This window comes from Schistocerca americana, chromosome 6, assembly GCF_021461395.2.
Source record: "Schistocerca americana isolate TAMUIC-IGC-003095 chromosome 6, iqSchAmer2.1, whole genome shotgun sequence".
Lineage (NCBI taxonomy): Eukaryota > Metazoa > Arthropoda > Insecta > Orthoptera > Acrididae > Schistocerca > Schistocerca americana.
The window spans coordinates 242,047,051-242,061,572 of NC_060124.1; the positions used below are offsets into that span (position 1 = coordinate 242,047,051).

At 42.6% G+C, this 14,522-nt stretch overlaps 1 protein-coding gene across 1 annotated transcript; it reads right to left on the minus strand.

The window, feature by feature from the left end:
• Positions 1–2,164: 2,164 nt before the first annotated feature.
• LOC124620071 lies at positions 2,165–11,359 on the minus strand. Its single transcript, XM_047146738.1, has 4 exons — positions 11,120–11,359; positions 2,452–2,517; positions 2,291–2,358; positions 2,165–2,183 (listed from the first exon to the last, which is right to left on the minus strand). Exons 1-4 carry the CDS (start codon positions 11,357–11,359, stop codon positions 2,165–2,167), a joined length of 393 nt encoding a protein of 130 aa, XP_047002694.1.
• Positions 11,360–14,522: the final 3,163 nt, after the last annotated feature.

Consider the following 14,522-nt stretch of genomic DNA (forward strand, 5'->3'; position numbering starts at 1 on the left):
TGGAGGGCGCCACGAACTTGTAAGTCATATTCAGCTAGGTGTCCGGATACTTTTGATCACATAGTGTAACAGTAGTGCTACCCTTTCTTGAGTACTGCTCAAGTATCTGGGTTCCCCAGCAGGTTGGATGAAAGGAAGCAGTTCAGAGACGTGCAGCTACATTTGTTAGCGGTAGGTTCGATCAACACACGAGTATTGCGGAGATGCTTTGTGAACTGAGATAGAGGGGCCTTGGCGTTTTTATCGCGAAACAGTGTCTCGAAAATTTAGTGAACTGGAGTTTTTGGCTGACTGCAGAACGATTCTTTTGACGGTATCTCTTTTGTAAAAGATTCTAGGCAGTACATTTTATCCTTTTCCACCAACAACGTAACAGTACCGATCAACGGCAGGGAATACCTTGGTCCACAAATAGCGTAGTGTCCGATAGTAATACCGCAAAGATGATCGAATGCGATGTGAAATTATTGGACTAATCACCCACATAAATTTATGTAAGATAAATTTTTTGTAATCATTTAGATTTTTGGAATACCTGAAGGATCCAAGCCATTTTAACTGTTATCAAGTACCAGAAATTTTCCCTCTGTGACGAGAATGGTGATGGCACTTCCTTTCACTTCCACATTGTCGTGAAAGTGATGGAATCATCACAGCAAAAAGTGGCTTTCCATAATCCTCGCCAACGTCAACGTAACTACCAGTTTCTGTCTCACATCACCTGATTAGCTCTTTATCATGAACATTCTCACATTCGTTCTCTTCGGTCCGTATGCTTTGCAGATCAGACGGTGAATGTAAGACTTCATATATCTGACAGACGTACTGGAACTTCAGACACTGTCGCTGTTTCGTTACTGTTAGAATTGTAGCACATTTGTGCAACTTCTACACACAACCCGAAAATTCAGTATCATATACTTACACAAAAAAGAATGTAGGTGTGGGACACTTGCTAAATGGCTGTTTTGATGAGTAATCGTCAAAAGAGTTCATTTTTCTAAAGAGCTAGGACGTTTCTATGTATGTGAAATGCGGTAAACACGGGTGACTAGTGCGGCATTTACAAGTTCCTCGACTCTTGTGGTAATGACCCTGGCATCGTGCTCCTGTCTTACAATTATAAACTGAAAGTGATATAACACTATTACCGGGTTATAAATGTGCTATTGAGAGCATCATAGTTTGACTTTTGACCCCCAGTGAAATCATCCATATTTGGATACGTATTTACGTCTAGTAGCCATGTGTGAGATATTTTCATACTGTATAGATTCTCACAGGCGAGCGTCATGGCCCAGAGTTGTCAGAGCTCTACAATTTTATTCTTTCCACTCGTCCGGTAATTGTCATGTCACCTAGGTGGAGACACCGATGTATAATGTAGAAATATTATTAAAGCAGGTAACTTGCTCAGTATAGTTCTTTATTGTGAGGATACACGACTGTGCTTCAAAGATAAAGAAAAATATTGTAAGGGTGCGGAATATGCTGGAATCAAATTTTAATTTATTGAATTGACATGTTTCATATATTTGGACATGGTGTTCATGGTTCTACTTTCCTTTTTTTTTCAGAGTGAAGCAGACGTGCGGATTACCAGTTCAGCGCCTGAAAAAGTGGAAAAAATAAGTTACGTATCAGTCATCCTAAGCCAAATCACAAAGACTTTTTATATTATTTATGTTTACTATTTACTAACAGGAACACATATTCGTGCATCTGAGATTAGTACAAACTATGTTAATGACTATCCTCATGTTGAGGCCTGCCTTGCATGGTCTTATATAAATTTTTTGAGACTGTTAGTACGCGTCAATCTCGAACTAACGCAGCGAATATCATTTTTTTGTTTTGTTTCTATAAGCATCCATTTGTGCACAGTAAAAAAATCGGTAATGGAAACAGTCAATAAACAACTGTCTCCTGGCTAATCGTCTTCGATTACATTAATTACGCCAATGGACAACATTACAAAGCTATCTCAGAATCCCAATATATAAGCTCCATACCACGTGTAGATCTGAAGAAAATAACATTCTCCGCTCATTATCTGCTAACATACCTCTTCTGCCTACAACGTTACGAGATGTGTGGAAATACACCTGCTGTAAAAAATGCTCAAGCTATTTTGCAATCCTGGGAAGATAGCTTGAAGAAACTATTACCGGCAGAACTCCAGTCTGCGCACAGTTATAATTTAATGTTTCAATGGTGTTAATCATGACATATTGCGAGAGTCTTGACTGAGGGTAGAGTACTTACGATATGCATCTTCGACAAAACGCACTCAATGACGGTGATCAGTTTCAAGCCGACTTCTTTCAGGACTGCTCTCAGGTACTCGTCGGCTATCACCTAAAATAAAAAAAAGTGGGTAATATTTTGATGTTTGGTAATGTATTCAAATTTCGAAAAGAGTCGGTGTTAAGAAAGGACGGTAGCTCTCACCTCCTTTATCATGTTGCTGATACCGCTCCAGAGCAAACGGATGTCAACCTTCAAGAGATGATTGAGCTGAAATTAAGAAAGGCACGAAAATTACTCGGAATCTAGCCACTAAGAAAGAGAGAAGAGGCAGACAATATTTTTTTTTATAATTAAATGAATAATATCAACCTACTGCTCCGCTGCAAATTATTTACTTCAGTTTAAAGTACGGTATATGTTTCGCAACTTGGGTCATTTTCAACTGTTTTATAGTAAACGTAGGTACACATCCTGAAATTGGAAAAAAGAGAAACATGGAATTCGACAAACGTGTTCGCACTGATTCAGGTTAATTTCGTGTACATAAAGTGAAGTGACATTACATGTATCAGCATCAAAAAGTTTCTCACTCTGTTACTACGTGCTACTGTACACGTCATTCTACGACATTAACATGGTGGGATCACATTGGTATATTCTCCAGGTATATCCCAAAATACACACTTTCGACAGAAAAGTGAGGCACCCAGAAGATCTGGTCGAATGGCAGCTAACTTCATTCACGTATTCTATACACCATCAACGGGAAAGTAAAAGATTAGAGGTGCTTCTCTGTGTCACAGGTTGAATGGCCACCTGAGTGCATTAGTGCCGCTCGTGTTCAGTGTTGCTAAGAGGCCTGCTAGCGAATACAGTGTAATGGGCGTGAACTGCTTCAGGCATTGAGCAATCATTGCTCGCTTCTGACTCAGGTATGTTTCTCCTGCAGTGATAGTAGAACGTGAACAGCGATACACACTAGTGTGGATAGGTTTATTGGTGAAGACTGACCGATAAGGGGCTTCGTGTGAAGGTTCACCGAGTTCAACGGAAGAGTGATTCAACGATGCTATGCTGAGCTGTTCCCCGTTGATGGCATCTAAGTTGCGTTTATAGGTCGTAGCGTAACTCGGTATTTTGTGTTACACGTTTTGCTGTTGTGGATGCTTTTTCACAACTTCTTCCAAGTTGTAAAAATTATATTCCACTACCTGATTCGGCCGCATCAGTCGAACGCAACCTCGCCTATGCCACCGAGAAAGTCCGACCACGTATCAGTACTTGTACCTGTGACACTGTAGCACTGACTTCCATTCTTCCCAAGTTTTATTGCTCCCTCAAAATCCTGTAACGAAATGATTGCGCCTGGCGTTCCTTGTTCGACTACCTTTTCCCACCTCTACCAGCTTATAGCACCTAGAACATTTTTTTTAATGATGCTGCCGCATTTTGACGGTCATAATTTTTTTTGTTTGTTTTATGATTCAGATTTCGGCCATCTCCATGTACAAAAACTTGGTTAAATGTCAAAAGACAAGTCCTTCCTTCATACCAGTCTGATCGATTTTGACACATAAATACGTTTTGTACTTGAAAATACCCTAATGCCGAAATCTGGATCGTATAACAATAAAATAAAAATCGTACAAACAAATGGCTGCAGCGTCGTTCAACAAATTTACGATGACTGTATTCCAGGATAAATAAAAATTACCTAGAACACTTTCCCCAGTCCTACTCCTTCCATGAACTTAAATCCCAACACTGTGTACTGTCTTCCGCGCCAGGAAACTCTGGCGAGCTACAGCGCTTCCATTAACACATCACAGTTTCTGCTTTTCTAGAAACTCTCCATGTCCTTTCCTAATGTAAGTTAAAGAGCATTCCATTTCGAGGCCGCTAGCTCATCCCTAAAATCTACCCTTCCTAAACCATAGTGCATCCTACCCAGCCCATCCTATTCCAAATGATTGTTGCAGCTCTTGAGCTCCTTCCTCAGCTGCTATTTCACTCATGCCTTAATACTTGTATCCCAATTATCAGCTCCTTCTCGCACAGACATTCCCCATCTTCTTCGATGCAATAGTCTCCCCAATACTACCCACATTCATTATCCAGAGTTGTCGGATGCCCCCATCTCGCCGGCCGAAGTGGCCGTGCGGTTAAAGGCGCTGCAGTCTGGAACCGCAAGACCGCTACGGTCGCAGGTTCGAATCCTGCCTCGGGCATGGATGTTTGTGATGTCCTTAGGTTAGTTAGGTTTAACTAGTTCTAAGTTCTAGGGGACTAATGACCTCAGCAGTTGAGTCCCATAGTGCTCAGAGCCATTTGAACATTTGAATTGCCCCCATCTCGCTCAGGACAAACACAATGTACAAACCATCACAACAATTTTTTCATCATTTCCTAAATGTTTTACTGAAAGCCTAAATTTTGTAATTTAATTGTTCAATAATGGCAATTTGGCAGGTGTCAGCCTAGCACCCCTTGGGTAACAGAAAGAAGTGGACGAGAACGACGGTTGTTGGAATGCGTCATCTGTAGTTTCTACAGTTTGAGCAACTGAATCCTTAGGACAATTTTGGATACGACAGCTAACTGCGAGATACTGAACCATACGACTCTTCCACTTCTGCTGACGTTTTGATAGCTCCTGACTGCAGTTTGATTGTCAGAACCGTCCTACGTCGCCGCACCCTACGCCACCGCTATTCACCCTCGGGAAGCAGATGCGGCCCATTGCAGCCCTCGATGTCGTATACCATAACTGCAGCCCTGATCAGGATTGACTGCCTAGCCTGACAGCATCTACAGCCACCTGTGCCCTTATAATATGGAACCCGGTGCAAAATAAGCGAAATGTATAACCCAGAACACTGGCAAGCAGGACGCAAAAGGGACATGGAAGGAGCAAGGAAAATTAAAGTCTAATATCCCGTCGACGACGAAGTCATTCGAGATGAAGCACAAACCAGTAAAGGGAACGAATGTGGAGGGAAATCGTCCGTGATCATTCAAAGGAACCGTCCCAGTACTTACCGTACACTATGTAGGGAAATTACGGGACACCTAACACGGGAGAGGGGCTAAAACGAGACCTGTGTCTTATCACTGCGCCAACTCGTTCAGCCGCAAAGAGATACAAGACCTGCACTTTGAAACAGAGATTATAAATAAGAAGTGGAAGCCGTTTACTTACTTGGGAAACATATAGATATTGCAATGTTTAAAGTAAAGGAACACAAGACAACAATATCGTGTAGGATATATCTCTTGTACGTCTTATGAAGCGTTGTGGCGTAGAAAATGTACACCATTTAGCGAAAAAGATCAAGCGTTTGATCTAGGAGACAGTTGTAGTGAGTGTTGGGCCTACTTCTGTACACTGTACCGCTTTTGTGGAAGGGTGAACAGTGGTCCATTATCATTTTCACCTTTCCTATGCCGTGGGCGATAGGCACACAAGAAAAAGACTATAGCATACTAGAGTGACTCCTAAACTGTAATTTTTTTATTCATACTCATTTCTTGATCTGCATACCTGTGGAAAAGGGTTGCTCTTTAACTCATTACGGAGCGAGGGCTTACGGACTTCTGCAAGGCACCCAGCGATGTGCAACGTCTCTCTTGCACCATCTGCCTCTGTAGCACATTGTGAAGTTGTGCAACTCTATCACACTGAATAAATAAACGAATCGTGCAGCTCTCGTTTGATTTTTCTCTCTCGTTGAAGCAAATCGCTAAAGATGCTACAATGAGGAAGAAATGTTCAACCGAACATTTTCTAAGCCACCTTTTTTGTGTGCAAACAACAATTTCCTTGATTCGTATAACAAATTTCTGTGTGGTATCTCCTGTCCCATCCGTTAGATACTCCTAGATGCCGGAAGGTTTTAGCAGTGACTGATCACCGGCAGCTACTCAAACACTGAGAGAGGCAGCGCAGTGATTTACACACTTGACTCGCATTTCGGAGGACGACGGTGGAAACCGGCATCCAGCCATCCTGATTTAGGTTTTCCATGATTTCCCTAAATTGTTTTAAATAAATTCCGGGTTTATTCCTCTGAAAGGACACTATCGACTTTTTCCTCATCCTTCCCTAGTCCGATGGGAACCTATGAGCTCGCTGTTTGGTTCCCTCCCCCCAAACCGATCAACCAACCGTACTCAAACGGCGTCGTTTTTTACCGTGCACCTGCGATCGTTACATAAAAGTCTGTTCAGAGTGAGATATCATTCTTTACACCAGGCTCTCATCATCTGCAAGCCTCTCACGTTTTCGTAAGACGGTCCTTACGATGTAACCTCGCTGTATAGGATAGCGTCGTCTGTCAACACACTACAAGGACTACAGACGCTATCTGTCAGATTACGCATGTATATCGCGAACAACGTCCCTGCCTCACTACGTTGGCCCAGGCAGGATGTAATATTGCTTCTTGTAATGTCTCCATATTACTAACGACGTACTGATTACCGAGTTGAGTGGCACAGTCGTCGTCACAGTTATGGATGTCCGTTGTTGGAGTCTTCTGAACATTCGGATTTGCCTTTCTGTAACCTCTCTAAATCGCTGAAGGCAGATGCTAGAATATTTCCTATGAGAAGGACATGGCTGATTTCCTTCCAGGTCCTTTCCCAGTCCTATCTTGTGTTGCATTTGTAAACGCCCTGTAGTCTACGGGCCCGTATATCTGAATCTTTCTTCCTCCTTATACTGCGCTGAAATTTAGAGCGCCACTGGAACAGATTTGTCTACCGTGTAAGAGGCAACCGAAGGCTTTACTCACACGGAAAACGACGTTCTTTGAAGAAAGTAAGGCACGAGGAATAATTATCTGCGTTCGAAGACTTTTTTCATCACCTACCTGGCCGTGGCGTTATCTCGTACCTTTTATTCCGACTGGTGGACATCACGCTGTCGCGCTTCAACATAGCACTGTGTCCATAGCTTCCTACTCTGGAAAGAAAGTCCTCCAGCTTGTGATGCCTGTGGTATATGATTCAATATTAGCCAATTTTTATTAGAGACCGAATTATGTACAGACCGAAGGCCAGCGTCTAATATAAGTAGCTAATGACGAGACGAAAGTTACACAGCTTTTAAACACTCGTGCATTGTCCACACTGCATGCACAGATATTATTTTGGAGGCTCCATTGCGTGGCAGACTGGTTGGATCGTCAACCAACAACGCATATCTGCCGCATTCTTTTAACCAGTTTTTAAATGAATCAGAATTTTTAGTTGATCTTTTATGAAGTGAGACAGAATGAAGTCTCATTGTGTCTGTGAGTGTGTGTGTGTGTGTGTGTGTGTGTCTGTGTGTGTGTGTGTGTGTGTGTGTGTGTGTTATGTATGTGTGCGCGTGTGTGTGTGTGTGAGAGAGAGAGAGAGAGAGAGAGAGAGAGAGAGATAGAGGGAGAGATAGAGTGTGTAATTTTACGCAAAATAACTTTAAAAAGCCTAACTGAATTTAAAAATAAGATATTTCTTCTAAATTTAAGCCTTTTTTATCATTCCCGTAAACCATTCGAACCGGTGCCTTATTGCCGACTCTTAACGAAGGTACTAACATACGGATTAGGTTCCCAGATTCATCACTGGCTGGAAGACTGCTCAAATAACAGAATCCAGTATGCTGTCCACAACAGCGAATGTTCGTCAGAGACAAGGGTTTTGTTAGGATGTATGGTAGGACAGTTGTTATTTTGTATATACATAAATGATCTAGCGGACAGGGCAAGCAGCAGTCTGTGGCTCTTTTCTGATGATGCTGTGGTGTATGGGAAGGTGTCGTTGTTGAATGCCTGTAGCAGATTACAAGATGACTTAGAAAATGGCTCAAATGGTTCAAATGGCTCTGAGCACTATGAGACTCAACATCTGAGGTCATCAGTCCCCCAGAACTTAGAACTACTTAAACCTAAATAACCTAAGGACGCCACACACGTCCATATCCGAGGCAGGATTCTGACCTGCGACCGTAGCAGTTGCGCGGTTCCAGACTGAAGTGCCTAGAACCGCTCGGCCACATCGGCCGGCTGACTTGGAAAATATTTCTAGGGGTGTGATGAATGGTAACTAGATGTAAATGTAGAAAAAATAATGTCAATACAGATGAGTGCGGAACAAAACCAGGGGGGTTGTTTTCGGAAGGAGACCAGACAGCGAGGTCATCGGTCTCATCGGATTTGGGAAGGATGGGGAAGGAAGTCGGCCGTGCCCTTTCAAAGGAACCATCCCGGCATTTGCCTAGAGTGATTTAGGGAAATCACTGAAAACCTAAATCGGGATGGCCGGACGCGGGATTGAACCGTCGTCCTCCCGAATACGAGTCCAGTGTCTAACCTCTGCGTCACCTCGCTCGGTACAAAACCAGGATGTTCGAGTACAGCATCAGGAGAGTGCTGCTTTCCACAGTCAGTTGATGAAGAATGTAGGCCTGTCGTTGTAGACCAATACGAAATGGAATGAACTTGTAAGAATTGTAGTAGGGAGGCGGAATGGTTAACTTCTGTTTATTGCGGGTATGTTAGGGAAGTATGGTTCACCTGTAATGGAGAACGCATATAGAGCACTAGTGAGACCCGTTGATGATTACTGTTCATATGTTCTGCACCGGGCTAGATTAAAGCACGATATCGAATCAATTCAGGGGCAGGTTGCTGGATCTGTTGCCTGTAGGTTCGAATAACTTGCATGTATTACGGAGATGCTTTGGGAACTCAAATGGGTATCTCTGGAGGGAAGGTAACGTTATTTCGTAGAAGCGTTATTGAGAAAATTTAGAGAACCGGCATTTGAGACTGTGAAGAAAGATTCTACTGCCGCAAACGTACATTTCGTGTAAGGACCACGAAGATAAGAGTATTACGAAAAACAAACCCATAATTTTCGTGTCCAGCTATAGTAAATGTTGCTTGACGCAGTTACTTCGACTGAGTATCTAGGCACATCATTGAAAATTAACATCAATTGGAATTAGTATACGAGAATTGTAGTAGGGGAGGCAAATGGTCGGCTTTGGTTTTTTGCGAGAATGTTGGGAAAGGCACACGGACAGTCTTTTTTCTCTCACGCTCTTAGGGAATAGAACGGGAAAAGAAATGACCGGTAATGGTACAGAGTCTCCTCCACCACGCAGCGTAAGGTGTATATATGTAGATTTATAAGGTATTACAAAAAGGTACCGCTAAACTTTCAGGAAACTTTCCTCACACACAAAGAAATAAAATATGTTATGTGGACATGTGTCCGGACACGCTTAATTTCCATGTTAGAGCTCTTGTTATTACTTCTCTTTAAATCACATTAATCATGGAATGGAAACACACAGCAACAGAATGTACCAGCGTCACTTCAAACACTTTGTTACAGGAAATGTTCAAAATGTCCTCCGTTAGCGAGGATACATGCATCCACCGTCCGTCGCATTGAATCCTTGATGCGCTGATGCAGCCCTGGAGAACAGCGTATTGTATCACAGCCGCCCCAATACGAGCACGAAGAGTCTCTACATTTGGTATCGAGGTTGCGGATTCAAGAGCTTTCAAATGCCCCCATAAATGCAAGTCAAGAGGGTTGAGGTCAGGAGAGCGTGGAGGCCATGGAATTGGTCCGCCTCTACTAATCCATCGTCACCGAATCTGTTGTTGAGAAGCATACGAACACTTCGACTGAAATGTGCAGGAGCTCCATCGTGCATGAACCACATGTTGTGTCGTACTTGTAAAGGCACATGTTCTAGCAGCACAGGTAGAGTATCCCGTATGAAATCTTGATAACGTGCTCCATTGAGCGTAGGTGGAAGAACATGGGGCCCAATCAAGACATCACCAACAATGCCCACCCAAACGTTCGCAGAAAATTTCTGTTGATGACGTGATTGCACAATTGCGTGCGGATTCTCGTCAGCCCACACATGTTGATTGTGAAAATTTACAATTTGATCACGTTGGAACGAAGCATCATCCGTAGAGAGAACATTTGCACTGAAATGAGGATTGAAACATTGTTGGATGAACCATTCGCAGAAGTATAGCCGGGAGGCCAATCAGCTGCTGATAGTGCCTGCACACGCTGTACATGGTACGGAAACAACTGGTTCTCCCGTAGCACTCTCCATACATTGACGTGGTCAACGTTACCTCGTACAGCAGGATCTTCCCTCACGCTGACATTAGGGTTAACGTCAACTGCACGAAGAATTGCCTCGTCCATTGCAGGTGTCCTCGTCGTTCTAGGTCTTCCCCAGCCACGAGCCATAGGCTGGAATGTTCCGTGCTCCCTAAGACGCCGATCAGTTGCTTCGAACGTCTTCCTTTCGGGACACCATCGTTCTGGAAATCTGTCTCGATTCAAACGTACCGCGCCACGGCTATTGCCCTGTGCTAATCCATATATCAAATGGGCATCTTCCAACTCCGCATTTGTAAACATTGCACTGGCTGCAAAACCACGTTCGTGATGAACACTAACCAGTTGATGCTACGTACTGATGTGCCTGATGCTAGTACTGTAGAGCAATGAGTTGCATGTCAACACAAGCACCGAAGTCAACATTACCTTCCTTCAATTGGTCCAACTGGCGGTGAATCGAGGAAATACAGTACATAGTGACGAAACTAAAATGAGCTCTAACACGGAAATTAAGCGTTTCCGGACGCATGTCCACATAACATCTTTTCTTTATTTATGTGTGAGGAATGTTTCCTGAAAGTTTGGCCGTACCTTTTTGTAACACCCTGTAGAGGCATATTTACTCACTCCTTATCTTATTTTAGTCCTGGATTAAAGATTTCCACCCATCGTACGCCAGATAATCTCACCGTCATCGTCGTTCAAGAAAACGTTTGTTTCTTACCACAGCGACCAGGAAGAAGGCGAGGTGCAGGGAGTAGCAGAGCGCCTGCGGCACCTTCACGCCCACGCCGACGAGCAGGTTGTACATGGAGAAGACCCAGCCGTCCATGATGAGGGCGTACTTGTCGCACGTCTTACAGTGCATGTACTTGTCCACCTTCTCCAAGTGTGGGTTCGCCGAGCTGAGCGAGCAGCAGGCCGCCAGCACGGCGAGCAGGATAACCACCTTTCCGGAGTACATGGTGTCTGCCGTTCCTGAAACAGGACAGTGCACGAGGATTCATTCAGATGTTGACCCATCACTGTTTGAAAATTTTATCGGCGTTTCTAACAGAGACACTTGTGAGACGGTTGCTACCGTTATGGAGCGCTGATAGTATTCTGTATCCTTGTTACTTTGCTGCTTCTATTTGTTTTTTGAAACGCCTTCAGTATTTAGAATAGTTCGACGTAATCCTTCGTCCTTTTCCATTCGGCACTTACCGTTTCATCTCCATGTAACTGCTATACCGAACATCCTATAATCTCTTTTTGCGTTTCCTGGTCTTTGTCTATTACTACCATTTTGCCTCTCAACAGCGCCTTCCAACACAATGTTGGCTATCTCTGGATGCTACCAATAACCTGTTCCCTCTAGTAAGAGTCTTCGATAGGCCACTTTCCTTGTCCACTTTTCTCACACATTCATTTCGTTATTTATCTGTTCACGTTATCTACGTGAAAACAAGGCTCCGGCAATAGACGACAATCCGTTAGAAATACTGATATCATTGGGGAGAGTTAGCCTCGATCAAACAAGTCGTATATCCTGGTGACCGACTTATATGTGACAGGCCAAATACACTCAAACTTGAAGAAGAGTATAATAATTCCAGTTAAAAAAGAAAGAACAAGAGCAATTGCTGACAAGTGTGAATACTAACGAAATAAGTCTTGCTTGCAAAAGAATGAAAAAAAAATGTAAGAAATTGACCTCTGGTATGATCAGTGTGAGATCCGGAGAAACGTAGGAACATGCGTGGCAATACTGGCCATATGAACTATCTTAGAAAATAGGATGAAGAAAGACAAACACACATTTATAGCTTTTCGAGATTTAGAAAAATCTTTTAATAGTGACGGCTGCAATATATTCATTGAAATTTTGAAAGTAAGAGGGATATAATATAGAGAGTGGTAGGTTATTTACTACAGACTAGCTGCAAGAACCAAGGATCTGAAGTGGAAGCAGTGATCGAAGGGAGTGAGATAAGGTTGCGCCCCATCTCAAATATTATTCAACGTGTACACTGAGCAAGTAATAAAGGAAAAATAGAATAGGGACTTGGGAAGGGAGTTAAAGTTCAGGGAGAGGAAACTGAGGCTCTCCGATGATATTGTAATTTGGTCAGAGATGGCAAATGTACTGGAAGGGCAGCTGAATGGAATAGATACTGTCTTGAAGAAAGATTTTAAGGTGAGCATCAACAAAAGTAAAGTAAAAGTAATGGAATGAGTCGCTTTACATGTGGCGGCAATTAGTAAATTACAGTAAGAAATGAGACAATAAAAGTATCAGATAAGTTACGACATTTGGGAAGGAAAACAGTTTATGATGCTGAATTAGGGAGGACATAAAGTGAAGACTAGACATAGCAAGAAAATATTTCTGAAAAAGGTGAATTGGCAGCATCAAATATAAATTTAAATGTTAGAAAATCCTTTTTTCTGAAGATACTTTCCTGGAATGTAGCCTTATACGGAAGTGAAACTTGGACGATAGGCAGTCGAAGCTTATGAAGTATGGTGCTAAAGAAGATGTTGAAGATTAGATGTGGTACTGAATGAAAAGAAGGGATTGCTTGATAGGACACTTCTAGAGGCACCAAGGAGTAGTAAGTTTGATAATGGAGAGGGAAGAGTGCGATGAAAAAATTTAGGATCGATACCTCGGCTTGATGACAGTATACGACTTAAAGAGGACATACTAGTAGGTAGTAGTAGTGACGCAGAAAATATGAGGCATGCTTAGGATTGAATAGCGTAAAGAGCCTTTTGACTAAAGACCACAACAACAACATGACCACCAATAACAAGAGAAAGTGTATCCTGTTGAAGAAGGTGGTACAAAAAATTTGTGAAGAAAAGGGACACAAAAAATTAGCGGAAGTTTTGATATATAGATCGAAGCAGGAGTTTTATGAGAGTAAAGAAACGGTTTGCAGGAATATACGGAAAAAGGAGGTTTCAATGTACATCATGAGAAAAGACTACAACGTGTTGACTAAAAATACACGAAACGAAACTTGATAGACGTATGGAGCATACGAATGTAATATTAATAGGAAATAAAAGGGAGTAAAAATAAAACGGAGCAAGATTAGAAGTGGACAGACTGCAGGGTAAAAATTAAGGGTAATGAACCAAGGAGGACCAGAATGAGCTAAAGAATTAATAGATATTCTGAAAGAAAAGAAGACTTCTTGACCAGATGATCAGTGATCCTGAAGGCCAAATAAAATAATATGTTATATTAACATTGCTCCAGGTGGCTACTTCAGTAACACCTAAATCTGTCTGAGAATAAACTGGACAAGAAAACACCACAGGTTTCGGTCGGTACATCAGTCTAGTGACTGATTTTAGAATCGCATGAAGGAATGCGCACTAGAAACTGCAGGAAAGCAGTTTATGCTTTCGCGACAGGTTTTGTTGTTGTTAGACGTGATGCGCAGCATCTGTAACAAATTTCGCTTTGTACACATTTAAATGCCGTATGATATATTAAAGCTAATTGGAATACATAGTTTTTCGAATAGAGGATGCTATTGTGAGTAAAATGCTACATGTTTTAGAACTAATCTCATAACAAGTGGATAGTTAAGCTAGTTATGTACGATGTTGTCCGCCACCGATAGCTGAGTGGTCTGCCCTCTGTAATAAAAAAAACTGAGTTAATGGATCAACAACGAACTGAAATGGGTGTATTTCGACGTCCGCCCCGAGCAGATACAACGAACAAAATGGGAGCCGACACGGTAGCTCAGCGTGTTGGGTCAGAGAGCCGGTTGGCCTCTGTAATAAAAAACTGAGTGGAAGGATCAACAAACGAACTTGAACCGAAATAATGTGACATCCGCAACGACCAAACACAACGATCAACAACAAACAAAATGGAAAAAAAAGTGGTCAGCGAGACAGAATGTTAATCCTAAGGCCCCAGATTCGATTCCCGGCTGGGTGGGAGATTTTCTCCGCTCTTGGATTGGGTGTTGTGTTGTGCTAGTCATCATCATTTCATCCCCATCGACATGCAGGTCGCCGAAGTGGCGCCAACTCGAAAGACCTGCACTCCGCGAACGGTCTACCCGACGGGAGGCCCTAGTCACACGACATTTACATTTTTAGTACCATCTTGTACCATG